The 24529-nt window shown below is 55.5% G+C and overlaps 1 protein-coding gene across 10 annotated transcripts in view; it reads left to right on the top strand.

The window, feature by feature from the left end:
• Positions 1-24529, top strand: part of HSPG2 (heparan sulfate proteoglycan 2) — a 117789-nt gene that overhangs the window by 91626 nt on the left and 1634 nt on the right. For 6 of the 10 annotated variants that reach the window (XM_049878195.1, XM_049878194.1, XM_049878193.1 and 3 more), the window contains 40 exons: positions 320-455; positions 638-789; positions 1280-1418; positions 1518-1669; positions 2334-2469; positions 2564-2715; positions 2919-3057; positions 4446-4597; positions 4809-4956; positions 6213-6364; positions 6778-6919; positions 7261-7412; positions 7806-7947; positions 8068-8208; positions 8564-8698; positions 8939-9120; positions 9727-9922; positions 10164-10343; positions 10641-10901; positions 12200-12410; positions 13264-13361; positions 13813-14079; positions 15054-15163; positions 15383-15530; positions 15611-15727; positions 16388-16499; positions 17321-17465; positions 17550-17649; positions 17797-17906; positions 18026-18134; positions 19034-19132; positions 19711-19932; positions 20219-20463; positions 20826-20997; positions 21092-21214; positions 21321-21377; positions 23604-23679; positions 23796-23874; positions 24034-24104; positions 24272-24355. In XM_049878195.1, the coding sequence (XP_049734152.1) occupies positions 320-455; positions 638-789; positions 1280-1418; positions 1518-1669; positions 2334-2469; positions 2564-2715; positions 2919-3057; positions 4446-4597; positions 4809-4956; positions 6213-6364; positions 6778-6919; positions 7261-7412; positions 7806-7947; positions 8068-8208; positions 8564-8698; positions 8939-9120; positions 9727-9922; positions 10164-10343; positions 10641-10901; positions 12200-12410; positions 13264-13361; positions 13813-14079; positions 15054-15163; positions 15383-15530; positions 15611-15727; positions 16388-16499; positions 17321-17465; positions 17550-17649; positions 17797-17906; positions 18026-18134; positions 19034-19132; positions 19711-19932; positions 20219-20463; positions 20826-20997; positions 21092-21214; positions 21321-21377; positions 23604-23679; positions 23796-23874; positions 24034-24104; positions 24272-24355 (5744 nt within the window). The remainder of the gene's footprint in view (positions 1-319; positions 456-637; positions 790-1279; positions 1419-1517; positions 1670-2333; positions 2470-2563; positions 2716-2918; positions 3058-4445; positions 4598-4808; positions 4957-6212; positions 6365-6777; positions 6920-7260; positions 7413-7805; positions 7948-8067; positions 8209-8563; positions 8699-8938; positions 9121-9726; positions 9923-10163; positions 10344-10640; positions 10902-12199; positions 12411-13263; positions 13362-13812; positions 14080-15053; positions 15164-15382; positions 15531-15610; positions 15728-16387; positions 16500-17320; positions 17466-17549; positions 17650-17796; positions 17907-18025; positions 18135-19033; positions 19133-19710; positions 19933-20218; positions 20464-20825; positions 20998-21091; positions 21215-21320; positions 21378-23603; positions 23680-23795; positions 23875-24033; positions 24105-24271; positions 24356-24529) is intronic. The other 4 variants (XM_049878200.1, XM_049878197.1, XM_049878201.1 and 1 more) reach the window with 4 other exon arrangements.

The following is a 24529-nucleotide window of genomic DNA, read 5'->3' as shown; positions in this document are numbered from 1 at the left end:
ATATACCTCTAAGAAAACAAAAACTGCCAGTTATAATTGTAAGATAATATGAGATGCAGCTTGACTTCAGCGATGTTGAAAGTGTATCTCAGAATTGATGGTGTATGGTGTTAGGGTTCACCCAATCCCCTATAGCTCCTCCTGCACACCACCCCACACCTGGAGCAAGAGCTCACTCCCCTACCCCCAAACAGGCCAGGGAAATGGATCTGGAGCTGATGGCAAGGCCTCAGGAGACAGTGAGTGAGGCAGGGCTGCAGATGATACATACAAGGATCCTATGAGGGCTTCCTCTGACCCCGCCCCCTGTCCTGGCCAGATGCACGGCTCATTGCTGAGACTGTACCAGCTGTCCCCTGCTGACTCAGGAGAATACGTGTGCCGCGTGGTGGGTGGCTCTGTGCCCCAAGAAGCCTCAGTCCTGGTCACCATTGAGCCTGCAGGCTCTGTGCCTGGTGAGTGATGCTGGTGGGAGGGAGGGTTGGGGGCCCACTCCAGGGCCTCCCAATCCAGCAATGGCAGGATCAAGAGGAAAAACCCAGCTCCACCTCCCACAAGACTAGTAGCCCCTGCCTCCACTCACACCTCTTCTCCTCCCCTCCCAGCCGAGGACTGACCCTCTGTCCTCTGTCCCCAGCACTCAGAGTCACCCCTCCAGTCCGGATTGAGTCATCTTCCTCACATGTGGCTGAAGGGCAGACCCTGGACCTGAACTGCCTCGTTTCTGGGCTGGCCCACGCCCAGGTCACATGGCACAAGCGTGGGGGCAGCCTCCCTGCCCGGCACCAGGTAGGAGTCGGGGAGCGAAGCAGGAGCCTGAAGGACTGTCATAGCTGCAGCATAAAGGGCACAGGCCTTGATTCAGGCATATTCAGGTTCAGATGCGGCTCTGCCACTTGTCTGCTATGTGACCTTAGGCCAGTCACTTGACTTCCCTGATCCTGAATCTCCTAATCTGTCAAATGGGCTCACACTACCTACTTCACCTATCCTATAGCATGACAACAGATGTTGGTCTCCCGCTTCTCCCTGGTGCCCAATTGCAGTGGTCCATGGCATGGATAAGGTGGTAGGCTGGACCCATTTCTGAGGCCCAACTGCCCACTTAGCCCTGGGGCAGGAGAATAGAAGGGTCCCAAATGGCAGTCCTCCCTGAAAGAGCTTCCATTGTGTTCCAGCTGGCTGGGCCAGGCTGGGAGGAGCCAGGGAAGGGGCCGGGAGCCTGACCATGAGCCCCAGTGTCCAGTCTCTGAGTCTGCTTCCCTCCTGCTCTGCCTAGGTATTTGGCTCGAGGCTGCGGCTGTCCCACGTGACTCCTGCCGACTCTGGGGAGTATGTGTGCCGCGTGACCAGCAGCGCAGGCACCCAGGAAACCTCAGTTCTCGTCACTGTCCAGCAGCGCCTTGGCCCCTCCCATAGTGAGTGTCTCAGCATCATAGCAAGTGGTGAGGGGCTGCTAGGGGCCCAGCTCCACCCCCAGCAGCTCCCATACCTTGCCTCCCTTCTTGCTTTCCCAGCCCAGGGTGTGGTGTACCCTGTCCGCATCGAGTCTTCTTCGGCCTCCCTGGCCAATGGCCATACCCTGGACCTCAACTGCCTGGTGGCCAGCCAGGCCCCGCACACCATCACCTGGTATAAGCGTGGCGGCAGTCTACCCAGCCGGCACCAGGTATGGAGCCAGCAGGCAGGGCACACTGGCACTGATGGAAGTGAGGAGGGGCTCTCAGCACCACACTCTATGTTCAATTCATTCATTCAACAGACATTGAGCATACTTCCGCAAGCCCCATACCAGTGTTGAGGATACACAAAGAAATCCTCTGACTTCAGATGGATGTTGTATTTTAGCTGAACATTCTATAATTCACTCGCTCACTAAATTTTCCTGAGAATCCATTCCATGCCATGTCCTGTGCTGGGCGCTGAGGACCCAGAATTGAATAAGGCCCAGTGTCTGCCCTTGGGGAGCCCCTGGTACTGGAGGGAGGCAGGACGACAGCACAGTGTGTGTGATAGGAGCCATAGGAGAAGGAAGCATAGGGCACTGTGCAAACAGATGCCAGGGAAGTTCTCAGAAGGCTTTCTAGAGAGGTGACAGGTAGGAACAGGACAGAGGCTGGAGACACTGTCCCCACCCCCCTGAGTCTAGAGAGGGGCCATGTACTCTGCTTGAGCCTTAGGCAAGCTGTGGAGGAAGTTGTGATGGAGACTGGGCCCCACTCAGCCTCTCTGCCCCTGGGAAGCAGGGAGGCTCCTAGGGTCCTGTGGAAGGCAGCAGCAGCGCCCGAGACATGGAGGTACTGCCCCACCTGCTGACACCTGCTCTCCCTCAGATTGTGGGCTCCCGGCTACGGATCCCCCAGGTGACACCAGCAGACTCAGGCGAGTATGTTTGCCACGTCAGTAACGGTGCTGGCTCCCAGGAGACGTCACTCATCGTCACCATCCAGGGCAGCGGCTCCTCCCACGGTGAGAGTAAAGAGGGCAGGGGGAGGCAGAGCGCTTCCTGGCACCGTTCCTGGCATCTGACTTGGCTGTGTTGCCTGTTCCTCTCTGTCCCTAGTGCCCAGCATTTCCCCACCAATCAGGATCGAGTCCTCATCCCCCACGGTTCTGGAAGGGCAGACCTTGGATTTGAACTGTGTGGTTGCTGGGCAGCCGCAGGCCACCATCACGTGGTACAAGCGTGGGGGCAGCCTCCCCGCCCGGCACCAGGTACAGAGTGGAGCCGTGGTAGTGGGGGTGGGACCCCTACCTCCTGGGGTGGGCAGTGCAGGCAGCCCCATGGACAGAGAGGCTGAAGCATTAGCTGAGAATCCTGGGAGCCTCCCTTCTGCCCTGGGTCCGACGAGGGAAGCTGGGAGGAGACCTGAGCCAGTCAGTGATCCTGCTAGTCCCCGACTCCCTTTTCCCACTAGACCCACGGCTCCCGCCTGCGGTTGCACCATATGTCCGTGGCTGACTCAGGCGAGTACGTATGCCGGGCCAACAACAACATCGATGCCCAGGAGGCCTCCATCGTGGTCTCGGTCTCCCCCAGCACCAGTGTCCCCTCCGGTGAGTCTCATGAGGGCCCAGAAACGAGGCAGGAGTAGTTCTGGAGTCAGAGTCCTCAGACCCAGTGGTGGTCCAGGCAGGGGCTCTACAGAAAGCTGCAGATTCAAACCCCGGCTGCACCACTAAGGGACTTAAGCAAGTTCCTTTCCTCTCAGGCATACCAATAATTCCAGCCTCACAGAACTGCACTGTCCAGTATGGTGGCCACAAGCCACATGTGGCAATTCAAATTCAATTAAACTAGAAAGTCAGTTCCTCACATTTCGAGTGCTCGGTAGCCCATGTACCTCATGGCCACTGTATTGGACAAAGCAGGTATAGGATACTTCCATCATTGCGGAAAGGTCTGTTGCAGTACTGCTTAGGAATTTCATGAGGGTTAAATGAGTTAATAAGGAGCCCTGCTGGCACAAGAATGGTTAAGCGCTCACTTAGCTGCTAACCGAAAGGTTTGCTGTTCAAACCCACGCAGTAGCTTCTTGGAGAAAGACCTGGCGATCTGGTCCCATAAAGATTACAGCCTAGAAAATCCTGTGGGGCCAGTTCTACTCCATCACGTGGGGTCACTATGAGTCGTTATCGACTCGTTAGGACAGTGCTTGGCACACTGTAAGAATAAGTGCTTAATAAATACTATTATTATTGGAGTACAAATAGTTAACACACTCGGCTGCTAACCAAAAGGTTGGAGGTTTGAGTCTACCCAGAGGAGCCTCGGAAGAAAGGCCTGGTGATCTATTTCCAAAAGACCAGTCATTGAAAACCCTATGTCAAATTCTTATGGAATCCAGACTTTTTGGAGCCATTGAGGCTGGATGAACCCCAAAACTAGTGCCTTGAGATAATCTTTAAACCGTAAACCAAAAAGATACTCTAAAGTTTTCTTTAAACCAAACAATAGTTTAGCTTAATTAGCAAAGAATATCTGCCTTGAGCATTGTGCTCTTTTAAGAACTATATGGCATCAAATTGGCAACAGCAACTCAAAAGATTAGATAGGAAAGTTAGGGAGCAGTGAGGTTATGTTAATGGGGGAGGAACAATTCGGAAAAGGAGGATAAGAATGGCTGCACGACTTGAAGAGTGTAATCAATGTCACTGAACTGTATGTGTAGAAATTGCTGAGTTGGTATGCCCTGCTGTGTATATTCTCGACAACAAAAACAAAAAAATAAAATAAAAAGAAAACCCTATGGAGCACAGTTCTACTCTGACACACATGGGGTTGCCATGAGTTGAAATCGATTAGATAGCAACTGATTTTTTGCTTTTTTTTACTATTATTACCCACGGGCTAGGGGTTTCTGAGGCTGGGAATCCCACCATTCCAGTTGATCCCAAATTTGACTGTGTCCAAAGCTCTGAGCTCCTGCTTCTGTACCCCCCAGCCTCTGGTGGTACCCAGCCCATCAGAATTGAGTCATCATCTTCACATGTGGCTGAGGGGCAGACGCTGGATCTGAACTGTGTGGTCCCTGGACAGGCGCATGCCCAGGTCACATGGCACAAGCGTGGAGGCAGCCTCCCCACTCACCATCGGGTACGTGGAGCAGGAGATGGTGGGAGGGCTGCTGGCTATAGGGACTCTGGTTAGGGGCCTTGTCCTCCATCCTCTGCCCAGGAAGAAGGCCAGGGAGCCCCTTGGGGTACAGTGCCCCTTGGTCAGGGTTAGACCCCAGCCCCAGGCCCTCAGGGATTCCATATGGGTATCTTACTCTGCTCCTCTGTCTCCCCATCCTGTCCCTGCTCAGACCCATGGCTCACGGCTGCGGCTGCACCAGGTGTCCCCGGCTGACTCCGGCGAGTACGTGTGCCGTGTGATGGGCAGCTCTGGCCCAGTGGAGGCCTCAGTCCTGGTCACTATTGAGGCCTCCGGCTCTAGCGCCGTCCACATCCCTGGTGAGAGTCCCTGCAGTGGGGCTGGGAGGCTGGAGGAGGGAGGGAAGGAGGGAGGCCAGAAGGCAGAGGTTGGGGGAAGGAAATGCTTTTTGGCACCTGGTGACAACAGGCCTCTGCCTCCTGCCCACCTCCAAGGTCAGCCTGGCCGGGTCAGCTGGGAAGACCCAGGACCAATGAGCCAGGCCAGGTCCCTGGCCTGTGGGCAGTGCCTACTCATCTCTGGGAGCACAGACTTTGGAGTCTGGCCTATATGGGCTTGAGTCCATCTCCTCTGCCCACAAGGGACTTCCCCTCTCTGTGCTCTACCTTCCTCATCTGTGAAATGGGGATAGTTGAGCTCTTTCAACCATTAAATGAGTATTCCAAAACCTGGAACTGTTCCTCTGGGGATATGCAAGATTTAGATGGCACTCTGATAAACACCTTTTATTTTAATATTGGTATATTAGGAAAGGAAACCCTGGTGGCATAGTGGTTAAGAGCTACGGCTGCTAACCAAAAAGTCGGCAGTTCGAATCTATCAGGCACTACTTGGAAACCCTATGGGACAACTCTACTCTGTCCTTTAGGGTCGCTGTGAGTTGGAAGCAACTCAACGGCGATGGGCTTGGTTTTTTAGTTTCATATTAGGAAAGATGGCACAGGAGTGGGCAACGTTTCGTTCTGTTACACATAAGGTCCCCATGAGTCAGAGCTGAGTTGATGGCAACAATAACAACTAGGAAAAAGCAACACGTCAAGCATGTCATGATTTCACGGAAAGCATTGCCTATAAGGGGCTAAGTATTTAAGTTTTTTTTTTTATAATGAATGAATTGAAAGCGGAATGTAAAGTAATTAATAGCACAGGGGACACATGGCATAGGAAAAATCAGGATACTGCTACAGGAATTGCTAAGTACTAAGCGTGATAAGCCCCTGCTAGATGCTGACTGCCATTACATTTACACATATTAACGCATTTCGTTCTCACTTTTTGAGGTAGGTATAGTTGTTCTCCATTTTACAGTTTGAAAAAATGAGACACAGAGAGGTGAAATAACTTTCCAAAAGTCACACAACTCATGAAGAGCAGAGTTGGAATTTGAACCCAGGCAGACTGGCCCCAGAGCCTGTGCTCAGCCCCATACTACACTAGCTTGGGAAATATTAGCGGCCTTTGTGGAGGTCTCTGGTCTGAACATCTGGGCACCTGGGTATAGGGTTGAGGGCATGGGGTGGGTGTCCCAGCTCCCTGACCTCTCCCTGTGTCCTAGCCTCTGGCGGAGCCCCACCCATCCGCATTGAGACCTCCTCCTCTCGAGTGGCTGAGGGGCAGACGCTAGACCTGAACTGTGTGGTGCCCGGGCAGGCCCACGCCCAGGTCACGTGGCGCAAGCGTGGAGGCAGCCTCCCCGCCCGGCACCAGGTACGGAGCTGGAGAAGGCAGTAAGTGGGCTCCCCCACCCCGGGCAGTCTGCCTGAATGCAGCCCAGAAGGGAAGGTGGTCCCAGAGACGGGAGCTTGGGGAGAATTGGGGCAGAAGTCAGGAGGTTGAGAGTAGGCTGGGCACAGCAGGGCCACCACTGGTCCTACAGTGCCTGGGTGCAAACCAGAAAAGGGCTCCTCTTACTCAGGACACTTAACTTCCTCCCACCAGAAAAAGTGCTCAATAAACTTACGTTCTACACTGTGGTGTCAAAGGGGGTGGCTTGGAAGGATGGAACCTACCTAACTGTACATGGCAGTCCTGGGGCACAGGTACCAGAGGGCTTAGACATCTGAAGGCATTGGACAGCCTCCCAGCTCACCCTTCTCCACTCTCACCCCTACCCTGGTCAGGTCCACGGCCCTCTGCTGAGGCTGAACCAGGTGTCCCCAGCTGATTCTGGCGAGTACTCATGCCAAGTGACCAGCAGCTCAGGCACCCTGGAGGCCTCCGTCCTGGTCACAATTGAGGCCTCCAGCCCAGGCCCCATTCCTGGTGAGTGACAAGGAGCAATGGGCAATGCTGGGACCCAGGCCTGGGGGCCCTTCCTGGCCTTGCTCCTTCCTGCTCCCCCAGCAGGACTCTTGAGTCTCAGCTCCATGTTGGCCCTGCAGCCCCTGCCCCGCCGCCCCCGCCCCGAGCCAGGGGAAGCTTCAGAACAGCATCTTGGCCCCTAGGGATGGGGACCCTTTTTAGGTCAAGGGAGCTCAGCCATGTCAGCCACTCTCCAGCCACCACACCTCCAGGGGAACTAGTTGGCATTCAGTGCCACCCCCTAAGGTCCCTGCCACCCACCCCCAGAACCTTGCCTCTCTCACCCACCCCTGTGCCCACAGCCCCAGGATTGGCCCAGCCCATCTACGTCGAAGCCTCCTCCTCTCATGTGACTGAGGGCCAGACGCTGGATCTGAACTGCGTGGTGCCCGGGCAGGCCCACGCCCAGGTCACATGGCACAAGCGCGGGGGCAGCTTGCCTGCACGGCACCAGGTACGGGGACCAGGATGGAGCAGGTTTCAGAAGAGGCAAGGTTTGACCTGCAGTTCCCTTCTCTACCCTAAACCTCTTATAATTCCCGGCCTGCTTGGGGACCACAAGGGGATACAATGCTTTGGGGGGAAGAGTTCACCAGCCTGGGAGTTGAGAGACCTGGGTTTTGCTCCAGGCTCTGCTACTAGATCACTTTTTGGTCCTTGGCTTCCTCCTCTGTAATATGGGTGGGTTGGATTTCTAGGGGTCTATGAATGAAGCTTCCTCTATCAGCATCAGCTGGAGCCCTGAACACCTGAGCCTATGGCAGGACTTGGTACTAGCAAAGCCCAGCTTGGGGACTTGCCCTGTCCCAGTGCTTGGCCTAATGGCTGCCACTTCACGCTCCGACAGACCCACGGCTCCCGGCTGCGGCTCCACCACATCTCCTCTGCCGATTCTGGCGAGTACGTGTGCCGCGTGGTTGGCGGCTCAGGGCCTGAGCAGGAGGCCTCCTTCACGGTCACAGTCCCACCCAGCACCGGATCCTCCTACCGTAAGTGTGGTGAATGCATGGAGGGGCCGGGAGGAGAAGACCCTGGAGCCCAGGCAGGGCCTTCATTGGTTAAGCCACCCCACCGTTGCTGAGCCCAGCCCTCTGGCTCCCTGTCCCCAGGCCTCAGGAGCCCTGTCATCTCCATCGACCCGCCCAGTAGCACTGTGCAGCAGGGCCAGGATGCCAGCTTCAAGTGCCTCATCCATGATGGGGCAGCCCCCATACGGCTTGAGTGGAAGACCCGGAACGAGGAGCTAGAGGGTGAGCTGGAGAGGGGGTGGGGGAAGGACTGGAGGCCAGTGTGAGGGTGTGGTGCAGGCGGGGAACAGGCTAAGGTGGCACCAGACTCATTGTATGACCCTGGGTTAGGCCTTTCCCTCTCTGGACCTCAGTGTCCCTATCTGTATGGTAAAGGGGTGGACCCAGGAGTCTCTAAGGACTCTTATCTGCATCCATTTGTGACTCTGAGAGCTGCTTACCCCCAGGATGCAGACTTTAGGGGCATGAGGCACAAGTGCCCCAGCTAGCAGTGCCAAGGCTTTAGAAGGGAGGAATAGCAGCCCAGGGCCAGGTCAACCCTCACTGACCATATCCTCCCCCCATGCCAACTCCACAGACAACATCCACATCAGCCCCAACGGCTCTGTCATCACCATCATGGGCACCCGGCCCAGCAACCACGGTGCCTACCGCTGCGTGGCCTCCAACGCTTATGGCGTGGCCCAGAGTGTCGTGAACCTCAGTGTGCACGGTGAGAGGCGTCACCCCCGTGGGACTCCAGCCCAGATTCTAAGCTCAGACCTCCAGGTTTAAATCCTGACTCTGCCACTGACTTCCCCTGTGACCTTGGGCATTCTCCCTCTCTGAGCCTATTTCCACATCAGTACAATGGGGATACTAGTGCCAGCCTACAGTTACTGTGGCAGGGCCTGTGACAGTGTGCGTGACCACTGGAGCCCTATGCGTCAGTGGTGGCTGTTCCTCTGGGCAGGGCCCCCGTCAGTGTCTGTGCTCCCCGAGGGCCCCGTGAGAGTGAAAGTCGGAAAGTCTGTCACCCTGGAGTGTGTCAGCACGGGGGAGCCCCACTCCTCAGCTCGTTGGACCCGCATCGGCACCCCCCACAAGTTGGAGCAGCGGATGCATGGGCATGTGGACAGCCACACGGTGCTACAGGTGAGGCATAGCTTTCCCACTGACCAGAAGCCAGGGTATTTCCTCTCTGGGTCTGAGGCCTAGTCCAGGGCCCAGCCTGGAATGGCTGCTTAGAGGAGAGAGTGATGGGTGGGCTGGTGGGTGATGAATGGATGGAGGGAGAAAGGAAGGGATACGATAGGTGGACGGGTAGGTGGATTAGAGGATGGAGAGAAGAAAGAAGGTAAGTGGAAGAAAGGAAGAAAGAGCATTGGTGGAAGGGTGGATGGATAGATGGATGAGTGGATGGATGGATAGATGGATGGATGGGTGGATGGACAATAGATGGATGGATGAATGGAGGAATGGATGGATGGATTGGTGGACATTGGCTGGATGGATAGATGGATGGATGGGTACGTGGATGGATGGGTGGGTGAGTGGACGGATGGGTAGACAAGTAGCTGGATGGATGGCATTGACGGATGTCATGAACAAGCAGGATGAGCCCCCAGGCAACAGTTAGATGGGAGAGCAAAAAACCAAGGGAATGATAGAAAGAAGAGATAAAGCCAAGTGAGAGCTGGAGGCTGATGTCAGAGTCTGTCCCTCAGCACCCACATAACCAGCCTCCTTGCTTTCTTCCAGATTTCGTCAGCTAAACCATCCGATGCAGGCACCTACGTGTGCCTAGCTCAGAATGCACTGGGCATGGCCCAGAAGCAGGTGGAGGTGATTGTGGACATGGGCACCGTGGCCCCAGGGGCCCCCAAGGTTCAGGTGGAAGAAGTTGAGCTGACCGTGGAGGCAGGACACACAGCCACCCTGCGCTGCTCAGCCACAGGTGTGGACAGGGACTGGCACACAGGGCAGGCAGAGCCCTGGTGCCCTGGGACACAAGAGATCTAAAGATGCCAGTATGCCGGGGAGGGGCCATCACTGCTGGCATCTCCCAGTGATGGCAGAGGTGCCCACTTAGTGCCCACCATGGAGGGACGGGATTACCCAGGACAGCCTCCTACTATCGCCACCTGCAGCTGTTCCCTGGGGCAGCTCAGTGACCTCTGCCATCTTCCACTACACAGGCAGCCCTACCCCCACCATCCACTGGTCCAAGCTGCGCTCCCCGCTGCCCTGGCAGCACCGGCTGGAAGGCAACACGCTGATCATCCCCCGGGTAGCCCAGCAGGACTCAGGCCAGTACATCTGCAATGCCACTAGCCCTGCCGGCCACGCGGAGGCCACCATTGCCCTGCACGTGGATAGTAAGGCATTTTTCCCACCCCTTAGTCTCCCTTCTCTGCTCTGCATGGAGGCCTGAGCCCACCAGGCTCCACCCACCCTGAAAAGAACCCTAAGAATCCTACCCGGAGGGTCCCCTGCCCCTCAGGTCCCAGAGCCTGCCCTTGCCTGAAACCCACAGCACCTCCTGGGTCCTTTGCTTTCCTCATCCCCAGTCCTCTGGGCTCCATCATCCTTTGCCAGGTTGCCTGAATCCCGCTTCATGCTCCCCCCTGACCTCTGTACCTGCCCTACCCTCACCTCTTCCCCTACCTCACCAGGCCCACCGTATGCCACCACGATCCCAGAGCACGCTTCAGTGCAGGCAGGGGAGACAGTACAGCTGCAGTGCTTGGCCCACGGGACACCCCCGCTCACCTTCCAGTGGAGCCGGGTAGGCGGCAGCCTCCCCAGGAGGGCGGTCGCCCGGAACGAGCTGCTGCACTTTCAGCCCACGGCCCCCGAGGACTCAGGCCGCTACCGCTGCCAGGTCACCAACAGAGTAGGCTTGGCAGAGGCCTTTGCCCAGCTAACCGTCCAAGGTGAGCACTCCAGCCTCACAGTGGCAGAAGGCGTCAGTTTCCCTGCAGGCCCAACACTGAACCCTTCACTCATTCAGCCACAGGTGCTGGGGGACCTGCACAGGGGTGGAAAGGCCTGCCTCTGTTACCCGCCTGGAATGCCCCACCTGGAACACAGCATTGAGTTCCACTGTGCCATGCCAGCGTGGCCTTCCCCTGTTCTGTGAGGCCCCAGGTGGGCCTGGCTCTCTTTGCTGCTTCCCTCCCTTGGCATTGATCAAGCACTGCCAGGGGCTTTTGTGTTTACATAAAGACCCCCTCCTGCCTCACATGCCAGACTGTGAGGATGCTCAGGGAGGGCCTGACTGGGCCCAGTCTCTCAGCAGCCCGGGCTTGTCTGCCCCAGGCCCCAGAATGGGCTGGGTCAGTGCTTGATGGTGACAATGATGAGTGTGACAGGGTGGCACCCACCCCGACATCACCTACCCCGACGTACCCAGAGGTGGCCTCCCATGTCAATGCCACAAAGCTACACAAGGGCTGTCGGGTTCATGATTCTGCACGTAGAAAAGCGTGTAGCCCAGTGGTTAAGAGCCTGGGTTCTGGAGTCAGACAGGCCTGGGTTCAGAGCACAGCTTAATCACTTGCAAGCTGTGTGACCTCAGCCAAACCATGTAACCTCTCTGGGCCTCAGTTTCTTCATCTTTAAGGTGGAGAGCATAACAATTGTAAGGATGGTGCAGGACCAGGCAGTCTTTTGTTCTCTTGTACATAAGGTCGCCATGAGTCAGAACTGACTCAGTGGCACCTAACAACAACAAGGTGGAGAAAACGGTGCCTGCCACGTAGACTGAGTTAAGAAGACAAACATATGTAAAGCCCAGGACATATAGTAGGCACTTAGCTGCTGGTGATAGCATGTGTTTGCACCCACCTTCCTGTCTACCCCTGCACATGTAAGTGTTGTCATTATGGCCAACTCCCTGGAGCTGGAATAGGCTTTGCTGCCCTTCCCTAAAATGTCTGAGGCTTTCCAAGACTCTGGCTCTGTCTTGGGCTGCCCTCCCCTCCCAAAGGCCAGGGCCTTGCGGAAGCACAAGAGCCCAGCCCTCCACAGGCTTAGATGTGTTTGTTGGACAACTGACTGCCCGAATGAGCAAATGAATGGATCTGCCAGTGAAAGGCCTCTTTCTTGGTCAGAAGCCTACCAGAAGAACATCCTTTGAACATTGTGACGGAGGTTTCCTGGGTCCCTGGGGAGCACCAGGGACAAGATGTGTACACACATAATACACAGAACCTTGTCCCTGTCCCTGCAGGCTCTGCACCCACTGGCATTCTCCCCAACACCTCCATCCCAGCAAGATCCTCGCCGACTGTGCAGGTGACGCCTCAGCTGGAGACCAAGAGCATTGGGTCCAGCGTGGAGTTCCACTGTGCTGTGCCCAGTGACCGGGGCACCCAGCTCCGCTGGTTCAAGGAAGGGGGTCAGCTGCCTCCTGGCCACAGCGTGCAGGATGGGGTACTGCGGTGAGTGGGGGTGGGGGCAGGGTTGGGTTTGACCACCCTAGCCCAGGGCACACAGTAGGCTGAGTTAAAATACCTAACCTATGGGCTTGGCAGAAACCCTGGTAGCGTAGTGGTTAAGAGCTACAGCTGCTAACCAAAAGGTCGGCAGTTCGAATCCACCAGGCGCTCCTTGGAAACCCTATGGGACAGTTCTACTCTGTCCTTTGGGGTTTCTATGGGTCGGAATCGACTTGACGGCAGCGGGTTTGGGGTTTTGTTTCGTTTTTTTTGTACGGGCTTGGCATGAAGCAGTGTCCATGGGCAAGTCATTTCACCTCTCTAAGCCTCAGATTTCTCAGCTATATAGTGGGTGACGTGAAACTGAAATGATCAATGGCCCATATTCATGTTACTATTAGAGGAAAGAGAACAGGCTCTGGGCCCAGATTCATACAGATGACCTCACATGTCAGCTCTGCCACTTGATAACTGGGATCTTGAGCTCTAGACCAGAAGGTCTTTGTCTGTAAAGTGGGTATAGTGACACCCACCCTGCCTACAGTAAAACCCGTGAAAGCCAGAAACCTGTCAGAGAAGGAAAACTCAAATATTTTCCGCTAAAACGAGCGATAGAAAGTGGTAAGACTACACCCTGTCAAAGGTGGAAAATTCATGAGACCCAGAAAAACAAGGCAGTCTCGTCAGGTTTCAGCTCTCACAGGTTTCCCTGTACTTACCTACCTTGTGTGGTGATTGGGAGACTAGCAGGATACACTGTGTGTTGATCTGTGGCAGCTTTGAACTCTCATGTGATTGCAAAGCAGTCTCATCCATTGTTTTTCCTCCCTGATGCCTTATTATTTTTTCTTTACAGAATCCAGAACTTGGACCAGAGCTGCCAAGGGACATATGTGTGCCAGGCCCATGGACCATGGGGACAGGCCCAAGCGAGTGCCCAGCTGGTTGTCCAAGGTAGGAGGGTGGTTTCCCCGCTGGGAGCAGGGGACAAAGGTCAGAAGGGAAAGAAAGGGGTGGGGGGCTCCAATGATGCTCCCCAGGAAGTCCCTTAAATGCATAAGAATAAAGAGAATTACTGGATTACGTCATCCTCGTGTCTGGCACGGAGTAAGGGGACTTGATAAATTTATTTCAAGGGAGGAAGAAGAGAGATGAGTGGGATGAATGGACGGGTGGTCAGACAAACCAGTGAACCAATGAGTAAGTGGATAAATGCATGAATAAATGAATAAACAAAAAGAGCAAAACAGGTGAGTATGTTAATGAGTGAGTGAATGAAAAAATGAAGGAAGAAATGAATGCCTAGGGCTCCACTGACACCTCTTCCAGGCAGTCAACAGCCTCCCTCGGGCCAGGCCTGCGGCAGGCTGGCCTCACCTGTAACTCTGCCTCCCTTCTCCCCTAGCCCTGCCCTCAGTGCTCATTAACATCCGGACCTCCGTGCAGACCGTGGTGGTCGGCCACACTGTGGAATTCGAGTGCCTGGCACTGGGTGACCCTAAGCCCCAGGTGACCTGGAGCAAAGTCGGAGGACACCTGCGGCCTGGCGTTGTACAGAGTGGAGGTGTCATCAGGATTGCCCACGTGGAGCTGGCCGATGCAGGACAGTACCGCTGCACTGCCACCAACGCCGCCGGCACCACTCAGTCCCACGTGCTGCTGCTCGTGCAAGGTGAAGGCCAGCAGGGGCCCCTGTGGTGGGTGGGACGTGCGGCAGGGGCTTCTGATGCCACAGCCTCCTGCCCCCTTGCTTTACTCTTTTCTACTCTCTGGAGGGATTTTCCATTTTGTGTATTTAAAGGGCAGTTTTCATAGCAAGTGGTGGTAGCAGGGGATGAAAGTGAGCGCTCTCCTGAGGCAGACTGGGCCCTACAGAGAAAGAACTATGCCTTGGGGCAAAATTGAGCTGGGCATGGACATCTAGAGGAAAAGGGTACCTAGTCTTCGCCTGGAGGCTGGGTGGCGCTAGCAGTTTGCAGTCGGCTACTAACCTAAACATTGACAGTTGGGACTCACCCAGTGCCTCGGTGGAAGAAAGGCCTGGTGACCTGATTATATCCAAGAAAATCCCATAGAGCAGCCTGTAACATATGGGGTTCCCATGAGTTGGAATCAGCTCGACAGCAACAGGTTTTTTTAGATTTCACTTACAGGGAGTGCCTGTCCTGATGGGGGAGACCTATAGTCCGGTCTGATGACAGAGACATAACATAAACATGAACAGACACAAAACAGAGTATAAAACAAGGGCAAAGAATGCAGGGCAAAGAAACAAGTCTGTGTTTTCTTTGAAGGCAATTTCTTTTTACCTCAAACCCTATGATTTAGCCCCTAACCTATTTATGTATACTACCCTGGAAACCCCTTCCCTGTTAGCTCTCCCTCCCACCCCGAGAAGTAGTAGGAGTCTAGGGCTATGGAGTCACATGGACCTATCCCTAAACCCTGACTCTGCCCGGTTCTATCTGTACAACTAGGAATGAGCAGCCACTTCTCCCCCTCTAAGGCACAATTTCTCATCTGTAAAATGGGGACGTAGTACATCCCTCTAAGACGTGAACAAGAGTAAACACATCAAGGCACAGTGCTAGGCACACAAGTGGTGGCTGTCATCATGTTGCTGACGTATGTCTCCTTTCCCCCCAGCCTTGCCCCAGATCTCAACACCCCCAGAGGTTCGTGTGCCTGCTGGCTCTGCAGCTGTCTTCCCCTGCATGGTCTCTGGCTACCCCACTCCTGACATCACCTGGTCCAAGGTAAGTGTGGGTAGAGGACCAGTGGGCATATCTGAGGGGCAGGGAACAGGTCTTAACCATCCAGTCTCCCCAGGACCTGGCACCAGGCTTCCTGGGGGCTACACCCTAAGTTCTCGGTATTTGCTGAACAGAGCCCTGACGGTGGCCCTGAGGCAGGGAGGGAGACTGACCCTTGGGAGGTATGGGCCAAGGCCAGGTCCAAGTGCTGTGTGTTTGCAGCTGGATGGCAACCTGCCACCGGACAGCCGTCTGGAGAACAATATGTTGATGCTGCCCTCGGTCCGACCCCAGGATGCCGGCACCTACGTCTGTACTGCCACCAACCGCCAGGGCAAGGTCAAAGCCTTTGCCCATCTGCAGGTGCCAGGTAAGACCTGCCCTGCTGGAACTGGGCAGCACCCACACTCCCAGGTGGGCATCCCCTCTAACTATGCCCTCTGCCGGCAGAGCGGGTGGTACCCTACTTCACGCAGACCCCTCACTCCTTCCTGCCGCTGCCCACCATCAAGGACGCCTACAGGAAGTTTGAGATCAAGATCACCTTCCGGCCCGACTCAGCTGATGGTGAGCAGGAAATGAGCTGATTTGGGGGGCCTGGCCTGGGGTAGGGGTCTCTTGGGGTAGCCTGCCATCGTAGTCCAAGCCCTGGCAGCCCAGAGTCCTGCCCACGTCCCTCAACATCCCTTGCCCAGGAGCCCCCAGGCCTGCCAGGCTTCCCGGTCAAGCCCCTGTCTTCACGCCTCCTCTCTCCTCCATCCCTGTGGTATATCCGAACCTCCCACGGTCCCATCTTCCTCTGCCCTTGGGGCATCCATATCCAGCCTCTCGTCCCATCTTCCTCCTTCCTCCCTCTCTCTCTGTCTTTCATCACTCACTCTCACCTCTTCTCTCTCTCTCTCATCCGTCTCCTCTGATCTCTTTCGGGTCTCTGCCTTTCACTATCCAGGCCTCCTTCTCTACTCGGGTGAGTCTCTGCTTCCCGCTTCTCCTTCAGGTAGTGAAGGAAGTTCAGCTTCTCTCTAGGGGCGTCCAGCAAGGCCCATCTATTTAGGTGACCAACCCAGAAATAGTGAGAAGGCCCTGCCTGTGTGAGATGTGCCAAAGGGTGGGACAGAAGGTTAGAGCAGAAAGGCTCGGGGAAGAGCTGGGGTCATTCCCGGGGCTAGGGCACATAGGCAGCCTTGTAGCGGGACGGGTGGCCCTGACCTAGCTGTGCCTGCCCAGGGATGCTGCTGTACAATGGGCAGAAGCGGACCCCAGGGAGCCCCACCAGCCTGGCCCACAGGCAGCCTGACTTCATCTCCTTCGGCCTTGTGGGCGGAAGGCCCGAGTTCCGGTGAGACCCTCACCTTCCCATTGACAGGGGCTGGGAGACAGGACAGCAAGGCTCTACCACCCTGGGCATCTACTACTGTGGGCATCCACCACCCTGGGCATCTACTACTGTGGGCATCCACCACCCTGGGCTGAGTGGTGCAAAGGAGGTCCTAGAGCAAGGAGGAGACGTGGTCTTTACCTTTGGCGATCACGCAATCTGCTGGACTAGGCACAATATGCCAGTCAGATGGAGGAAGCAACCTCGGACATTTATGAAATGCGTAGAAGCACTTGGTGATGCTGAGTGCATGCTTGTTGGTGGGACTACTGCAGGTCAGGAGTCATTCATTCATTCAACAGCTATTTGCTGTATACCTACTATGTGCCAGGCACTGATGCAGAGATCAACAAAACAGATCAAGCTCTAGCCCTTGTAGGAATGTATCCTAGAAGGGAAAGATAAGCCATAGACAAAGAAGGGAAGAAACAACGTAATTTCCGAGAGCGAGATTATTCCAAGGGACAATGAAGCCAGGTGATGGTTGGGGTGCCTTGGAGCCAGGGGGTATTGGAGCTTCATGGGCTGCTCTGGAAGAGTTCCCAGGGAAACAAAGTAGGGAGAGATGGCCTGGGGGAGTGCCAGGAATGGGGTGAGCTGGGGTGGGTTGATGGGGTGGGAGGACAAGGCAGGAACAGGACCTAGAGCAGCCCCAGAGCCGGGACTACAGGAAATGGCCATGGCCCTCCTCTAGTGGCGCTGCGCCCATGCTGGGTCCCCTCCCCAGCCCTTTGTATGAACCCTGTGTCCACCTTCTGCCCCGACCCCACCTCATGGAGCAGGTTTGACGCGGGCTCTGGCATGGCCACCATCCGCCACCCCACGCCATTGGCCCTGGGCCAGTTCCACACTGTGACCCTGCTCCGCAGCCTCACCCAGGGCTCCCTGGTTGTGGGCAACCTGGCCCCAGTCAATGGGACCTCACAGGTGAGACCCAGCCCTGACCCCTACTCCCAGCCGCCACCCCTGCCCAGCCTCTGCCTGCTTTTCCTGACTTCCCCACCTCCCCAGGGTAAGTTTCAGGGCCTGGACCTGAATGAGGAACTCTACCTGGGCGGCTACCCTGACTACAGTGCCATTGCCAAGGCAGGGCTGAGCAGCGGCTTTGTAGGTGAGCCCCTTCCCTACTCGCAACTAGGGCCAAGCCTCGGCTGGCTGGCAGAGCCCATGGCAGCTTGGGAGGACATTGTAGGGGTGGGCTGGGGCTGGGCAGGCTTCCCAGGACCTGCCTCACTCATCCTGCCTGCTCACCCCCCAGGCTGTGTTCGGGAGCTGCGCATCCAGGGCGAGGAGATTGTTTTCCACGACCTCAACCTCACAGCACATGGCATCTCCCACTGTCCCACCTGCCGGGACCGGCCCTGCCAGGTGACCATGCACATGCCGCCTAGCCACCCTGACCCCTACCCTCAGCTGTGGCTAGCCCCTGTGGGCAGTGGGGGAGTACTAGAGTGTTCTCGGCTTGACTTCCGTGGACTACTTTGCAGAATGGGGGCCAGTGCCACGACTCAGAGAGCAGCAGCTATGTGTGTGTCTGCCCTGCCGGCTTCACCGGGAGCCGCTGTGAGCACTCACAGGCCCTGCACTGCCACCCAGGTATGTGCCCAACCCACCCAATTACTGCACCCTGGGTACTTACCTCTGCCACCTTCATAGCTAACCCCACCTGATGCTACCCAGGTATTTGCCATGCTACATTACTCTTACCCAATTATTACTCCCCGCCCATCCCATGTACATGCCCCTCTCCATCACTGTTCCCCAAGTACCCATCCTCATCACTGTTCCCCAGGTGCCCACCTCCATCACTGTTACCCAGGTACCCGCCTCCATCACTGTTACCCACATACTTACTACTCCTCCTATTGCTGCCACTCAGATACTCAGTCTGCTCCCAGTTACTGCTCCCTGGGTACCTACCACCTTCCCACTGTATTACTCAGGTTCTCCCCCATTACCTCTTACGTAGGTACTCATTTCTCTCACAATGTTATCCAGGTACAGCCTTTTCAAGAACACCACAGTCACTCATTCACATACCCCCCCAGCCCACTACCACCTACCCCACTCCCCCAACCCTGCTGTTAGCCCTGCCCAGCCTCCTCGGGCCCCACCTATGCTGTAATCCACTTCTCCCTCCTTGCCCTCGGAGTCCCTGGGTGGTGCACACAGTTAAGCACTCAACTACTACTGAAAGGTTGGCGATCCAAACCCACCCCTCAGAAGACAGGCCTGGTGTCTGCTTCCAAAAGGTCTTAGCCTTAAAAACCCTATGGAGTGCATTTCTACTCTGCACACATGGGGTCGCCACGAATCGGAATCAGCTCGACAGCAACTATCAACCTCCTCGCCCAGTTCGTGATGCAGCCCTCCCAGGCTGGCATGGCTGTAATTTAACACAGGCCTCTGGGGTGGGATGGGCAGGGCCCCACCCAGAAGGGCCCCATCCTCTCTAGAGTCACCTCAGCGTCCTCATTGGTTCTTGTCCTCCCCAGAGGCCTGTGGGCCTGACGCAACCTGCGTGAACCGGCCTGATGGTCGAGGCTACACCTGCCGCTGCCACCTGGGCCGCTCAGGGCTGAAGTGTGAGGAAGGTGAGTGGAACCAGGCCTAAAACCCCCAGGGACCCGAGTAGGGTGGGGAAGCTGAGCAGGGGCACTCTGAGGCCATAATAGATCATGTTGTTATGTGCCATCGAGCCCATTCCAACTCATAGCGATCTTATAGGACAAAGTAGAACTGCCCCATAGAGTTTCTCAGGCTGTAACCTTTATGGGAGCAGATTGCCAGGTCTTTTCTCCCATAGACCAGCTAGTTTGTTCGAACTGCTCACCTTTCAGTTAGCAGCCAAGCACTTAACCATTGTGACACCAGGGATCCTATGATGAACCATACGGATGATAACATTTTTCCAGAACCAGACGACCTTAAAGTCACTCGGCCAAGCCTCTGCCCAGCCTAAGTCTGATACTCGAGGGCCCCCAAAGGGGACCCCCATCTTGTTGGAGATCTTCCCAGGCTGGTCTGCAGCGCCAGGGAGAATGAACCTCCAGTGCTGCTATGGCTGTTGCCCAGCTGGCCCTGAGCCTCTGGGATTGGGGAGGGGGACAGGCAGGGGTCCAGGAGCACTCTGGCATCCCCACTGCCCCTGGCTGAGCTGTGGCTGCTGCAGGTGTGACAGTGACCACCCCCTCCATGTCGGGCACCGGCTCCTACCTGGCGCTGCCCGCCCTCACCAACACACACCACGAGCTACGTCTGGACATTGAGTTCAAGCCGCTGACTCCGGATGGAATCTTACTGTTCAGTGGGGGAAAGAGTGGGCCCGTGGAGGACTTCGTGTCCCTGGCGATGGTTGGCGGGCACCTGGAGTTCCGCTACGAGTTGGGCTCAGGTAAGCACTGGGCAGGCAATGGAGATGGGTCTGTGGATGCCAAGCTTTATGTACCCCTTGGCTCTCCATGGCCCAGGGAGGCTCGGTGCAATAAATTCAGGAGTCGCACAAACCATTCCATCACATCTCTTCTCTGTGTGTGACTTTAGGCAAGCCCTCTCTGAGCCTCAATTTCCTCGTTTGGAAACCAGGCTATAGGAAGCTCCCTATCTGCTAAGTCCTTGTATGTGGTGGGGTAGGGTAAGGGGCCACCTGTGCACCCAGCCCTGCCTGGTGTCATCCCCAGGGCTGGCTGTTCTGCGGAGTGCCGAGCCACTGGCCCTGGGCCGCTGGCACCGAGTGTCTGCAGAGCGCGTCAACAAGGACGGCAGCCTGCGGGTGAATGGCGGACGCCCCGTGCTGCGCTCCTCGCCAGGCAAGAGCCAGGGCCTCAACCTGAATACCCTTCTCTACCTGGGTGGTGTGGAGCCGTCTGTGCAGCTGCCTTTGGCCACCAACATTAGCACTCACTTCCACGGCTGCGTGGGTGAGGTGAGGACCAGCCTCCAAACGACAAGTTGGGAAGAAGAGGGCGTACAAGCTGGGCCCCTCCTCCTACAGCTAACCCAAGGCCCTGGGACCAGACCCTTCACCTTTCTGAGCCTCAGTGTTCTCATCTGTAAAACGGGGTTAATAACACCTACTTTGTACTGAGGACCGACTGCACTGATGGATGCTCCTGGTACATAGTAGGCACCCAACTTAGTTTCCTCCCTAACCAGCCCTAGGGAATTTCATGCTACCACTCAAGCCCCAACTTGGGCTCCCAGCTACCCTCTGCTACTCTGCTGGCACACCCCTGTGCTTCTGTCTCCTCTGCCCCCATTAGTCCCTCAGTGCACCTGTGCCCACAGGTGTCGGTGAATGGAAAACGGCTGGACCTCACCTACAGCTTCCTGGGCAGCCGGGGCATCGGGCAGTGCTACGACAGCTCCCCATGTGAGCGCCAGCCATGCCAAAATGGCGCCACCTGCATGCCTGCTGGCGAGTATGAATTCCAGTGCCTGTGTCAAGATGGCTTCAAAGGTGGGTGAGCCTGTCCCCAGCTTTAGGAGGGAGGAGTGGGGGGTGGTCAGTGACAGCTACTGCCCATGCCCACTCACTCTGCCCTGTCCCATAGGAGACCTCTGCGAGCACGAGGAGAACCCCTGCCAGCTTGACGAGCCCTGTCTGCATGGGGGCACCTGCAAAGGCACCCAATGCCTCTGTGCCCCTGGCTTTTCTGGCCCACGCTGCCAACAAGGTAAACCAGTCCTAGCTTCTCTCCACCTCCCTCCTGGGCCCTGGAGCTAGACACAGTACCCACAGGTGTCTGTGCCCACCAACTAGACTCTGTTCTTCCCCCATAGGCTCCGGACATGGCACAGCCGAGTCCGATTGGCATCTTGAAGGCAGTGGGGGCAATGGTATGTACTTGCCGTGGGTAGCCGGAAGAGCTGGGCGGGCTTGTCTCCTCCTCTTCCAGTGACCCACACCCTTATTTCTGGCCCCAGGCAAGACAGGCTCGTGTGAGGGGCTCCGTGGGCAGATGGGCAGAGTAAAGAGCACAGCCGTGCAGAGCTGGGCCCTGCCCCATACTTACTGGCTAAGTAAACTTGGGCAGTCCTTGAGCCACTCTGACCTCAATTTCCTCTTCTGTAGTCATGTATTCAGTCAACAAACATCTGTTGTGTGCCCAGCCTTGCTTTGCGACCAGGAAGTTTAAAATGAATAAGGCAGAACCCTTTCTCTCAAAGATTCCACCATCTGTTTTAAAGTAAAGATATTAAGAATGAATGCTCAATGAGCATTTGCTATGTCCCAGGCACTGTGCAAACTGCTTTATAGACACATAACTTCTTGTTTATTACTAATATAATAGGAGGGACAATGGTATACTGGTTACAAACTCGGACTGTAGAATCAGCCTGCCTGGTTCAAATCCTAACCTTGCCACTTAATACCTGTGTGACTCGGGGCAAGTCATTTAACCTCTCTGTGCCTCAGTTTCCTCATGTATGAAGTGAAGATAAGTAACATCCTTCCACGATGCTTTGGATGAAATTTCGTGTGAGGGTAAAATGATTTAATGTATTTAAAATGCCTAGAACAGTGTCTGGTATAGAGCGAGTACAGAACGTTAGTTTTGTTAATATTGTATCTAGTTCACAGGGTGGGTGGTTCTAAGGACTCAGCTAACGAAACGATGTTTGTAACTGCGTATGAATCTCCCAGCACAGTGGCAGGCACATAGTAAGTGCTCGATAAATATAAGCTGTTATCCTCATCATTGGGTGGAGGCTGGCAAAACGTCTCCCACCCTTGTAGCACCTTGTAGTACAGTGGCCAGCACTGGCCTGGAGGATGGGCAGTGAGCAGATAGGGCCAGGGATGTGGGTGCCATGCACTGTATGGACATTGGAGCCGAAAGGCCTAGGTTGTGATCCAGGCTTCCCACTTAACTGAGAAAGTCCCCTCATCACCCTGAGCTGTCTTCCCATCCATCACATGGAGGTAACACAAGAGTTCCTAAACTTCTGTGTGCCACAGACCTAAGTGACCAACTCTTTGCTCAGAACTAGGGGGTTTCTCTCAAGCCCTGGTGGTGCAGTGGTTAAAGCACTTGGCTGCTAACCAAAAGGTCGGCGGTTCAAACCCAGCTGCTCCGCGGGGGAAAGATGTGGCAGTCTGCTTCCGTAAAGATTGCAGCCTTGGAAACCCTATGGGGCAGTTCTTGTCTGTCGTTGAGTTGGAATCAACTCGACCAGCAGTGGGTTTGGGATTTTTTTTTTTGAAGGGGGTTTCTCTCAGAATGTGGAACTTTCAGTACTAAAACCAGGACAGAACTAGACAAACAGGGTGGTTGGTCACCCTCCATGGACCTCATCAACTCCACAAAATTAGATGCATAGTATTTCAAAGGAAACCGATGATACCCAAACAAGGTTATCAAAATACGTTTTAAACTTGTTGATTTATATTATATGCACTTCTTTATTGACGCTTTAAATAAGCAGATCTAGTGGTGGTCTAATAGCTACCACAATTTTGAGTCAGTGCTAAGCATAAATAATAATTGGAAAGATTTGCAATTACTTTCATGTGCTAAACAAGTATGTGTGACTTCTGTTAGTTACAAAGTCTCAGGTCCCACTACTGCGACAGTGATTTGTTGCCTATATCCATAATTGAAGGAACTGCTCGTTTTCAGTGCAAAGTGAGTGAAAATACGCATGTAATTTTTCCGCATCCAAGTTCACAAACCCAAAATAACCAAACCCACTGCCATGGAGTCTATTCCAACTTATAGCAACCCTATGGGACAGAGTAGAACTGCCCCATAAGGTTCCCAAGGCTGTAAATCTTTACAGAAGCAGACTGCCACATCTTTTTCCTGCAGAGCAGCTGGTGGTTTTGAACTGTTGACCTTTCGGTTAGCAGCCAACTGTTTACCCACTGTGCCACCAGGGCTCCTACTTCCAGGTTCACAGACCCCCTGAATTCTGTCCGTGGCCCCTTGGGTCTCCGGGGCTGCAGGTTCAGAGCCCTGGTAGTGGTACATGTTGGCATGGAAGTGGGGATCAGGTGAGCTGAGGAAGGATGGGCACTTCTGCAGGTAAGCAGGTGACACACCATTCCCCCTTCTCCCTCAGACGCCCCAGGGCAGTACGGAGCCTACTTCCATGACGGCGGCTTCCTCGCCTTACCTGGCCGAAGCTTCTCCAGGGGGTGAGCCGAGTGTTGGGTGAACTGGTGGGCCCAGTGGGGAGGACAGGTCCCAGGAAGGTGGGAAGGGGACCGGGGATGTGGACCCCTCTGCCTCTCACCTGCTGCTCCTCATGCAGCCTGCCAGAGGCACCCGAGACCATAGAACTGGAGGTGCGGACAAGCACAGCTAACGGCCTCCTGCTTTGGCAGGGCGTGGTGAGTGGCCATTGGGCCTGGAGTCTTGGGTGGCCTGGGGGCAGGAGTTAGCCTCTCTTGGTGGCCAGGGCAGTGGGGAGAGAGGAAGGAGGACCTACAGCATTGCGGGGCCCAGCTCTCTAGACTGGGGACCCCAGAGACCCCATGATTCCCTGGCAGATGGTGGGAGAGACCAGCCAAGGCAAGGACTTCATCAGTCTCGGGCTTCAGGATGGGCAGCTTGTCTTCAGGTAGGTGGTCCTAGCACCCTAACTCATCTCCCTCCCACCCCCATCAAATGGTTTCCCCTCTGACCAGCCCCATGGGAAACTGCAGCTCCCAGCTCCCCAGCCATACACACACACACACCGTCCGTCCTGCCCCAGCTCATACCTACTTGAACTCATGTGACCTGCAGCTACCAACTGGGCAGCGGGGAGGCCCGCCTTGTCTCTGAGGACCCCATCAATGATGGCGAGTGGCATCGGGTGACAGTGCTGCGGTAAGACGCCTGGCCGGGCACTAGGGAAAGGGGCCCAGCGTTGCGACGTGGGACGGGATGCCCCCACCGTGGGCAGGGAAGCCAGCACTGAGCTCTGGGGAGGCAGAACTTGAAGTAGGGGCAGGGGGAGAATATGCCAGTACAGATTTCAAGGGTGGGATAGAAGCCCAGGGG

The sequence above is a fragment of the Elephas maximus genome, chromosome 3, assembly GCF_024166365.1.
Source record: "Elephas maximus indicus isolate mEleMax1 chromosome 3, mEleMax1 primary haplotype, whole genome shotgun sequence".
Classification (NCBI taxonomy): Eukaryota; Metazoa; Chordata; class Mammalia; order Proboscidea; family Elephantidae; genus Elephas; species Elephas maximus.
This window is presented reverse-complemented; position numbering and strand designations above follow the sequence as displayed.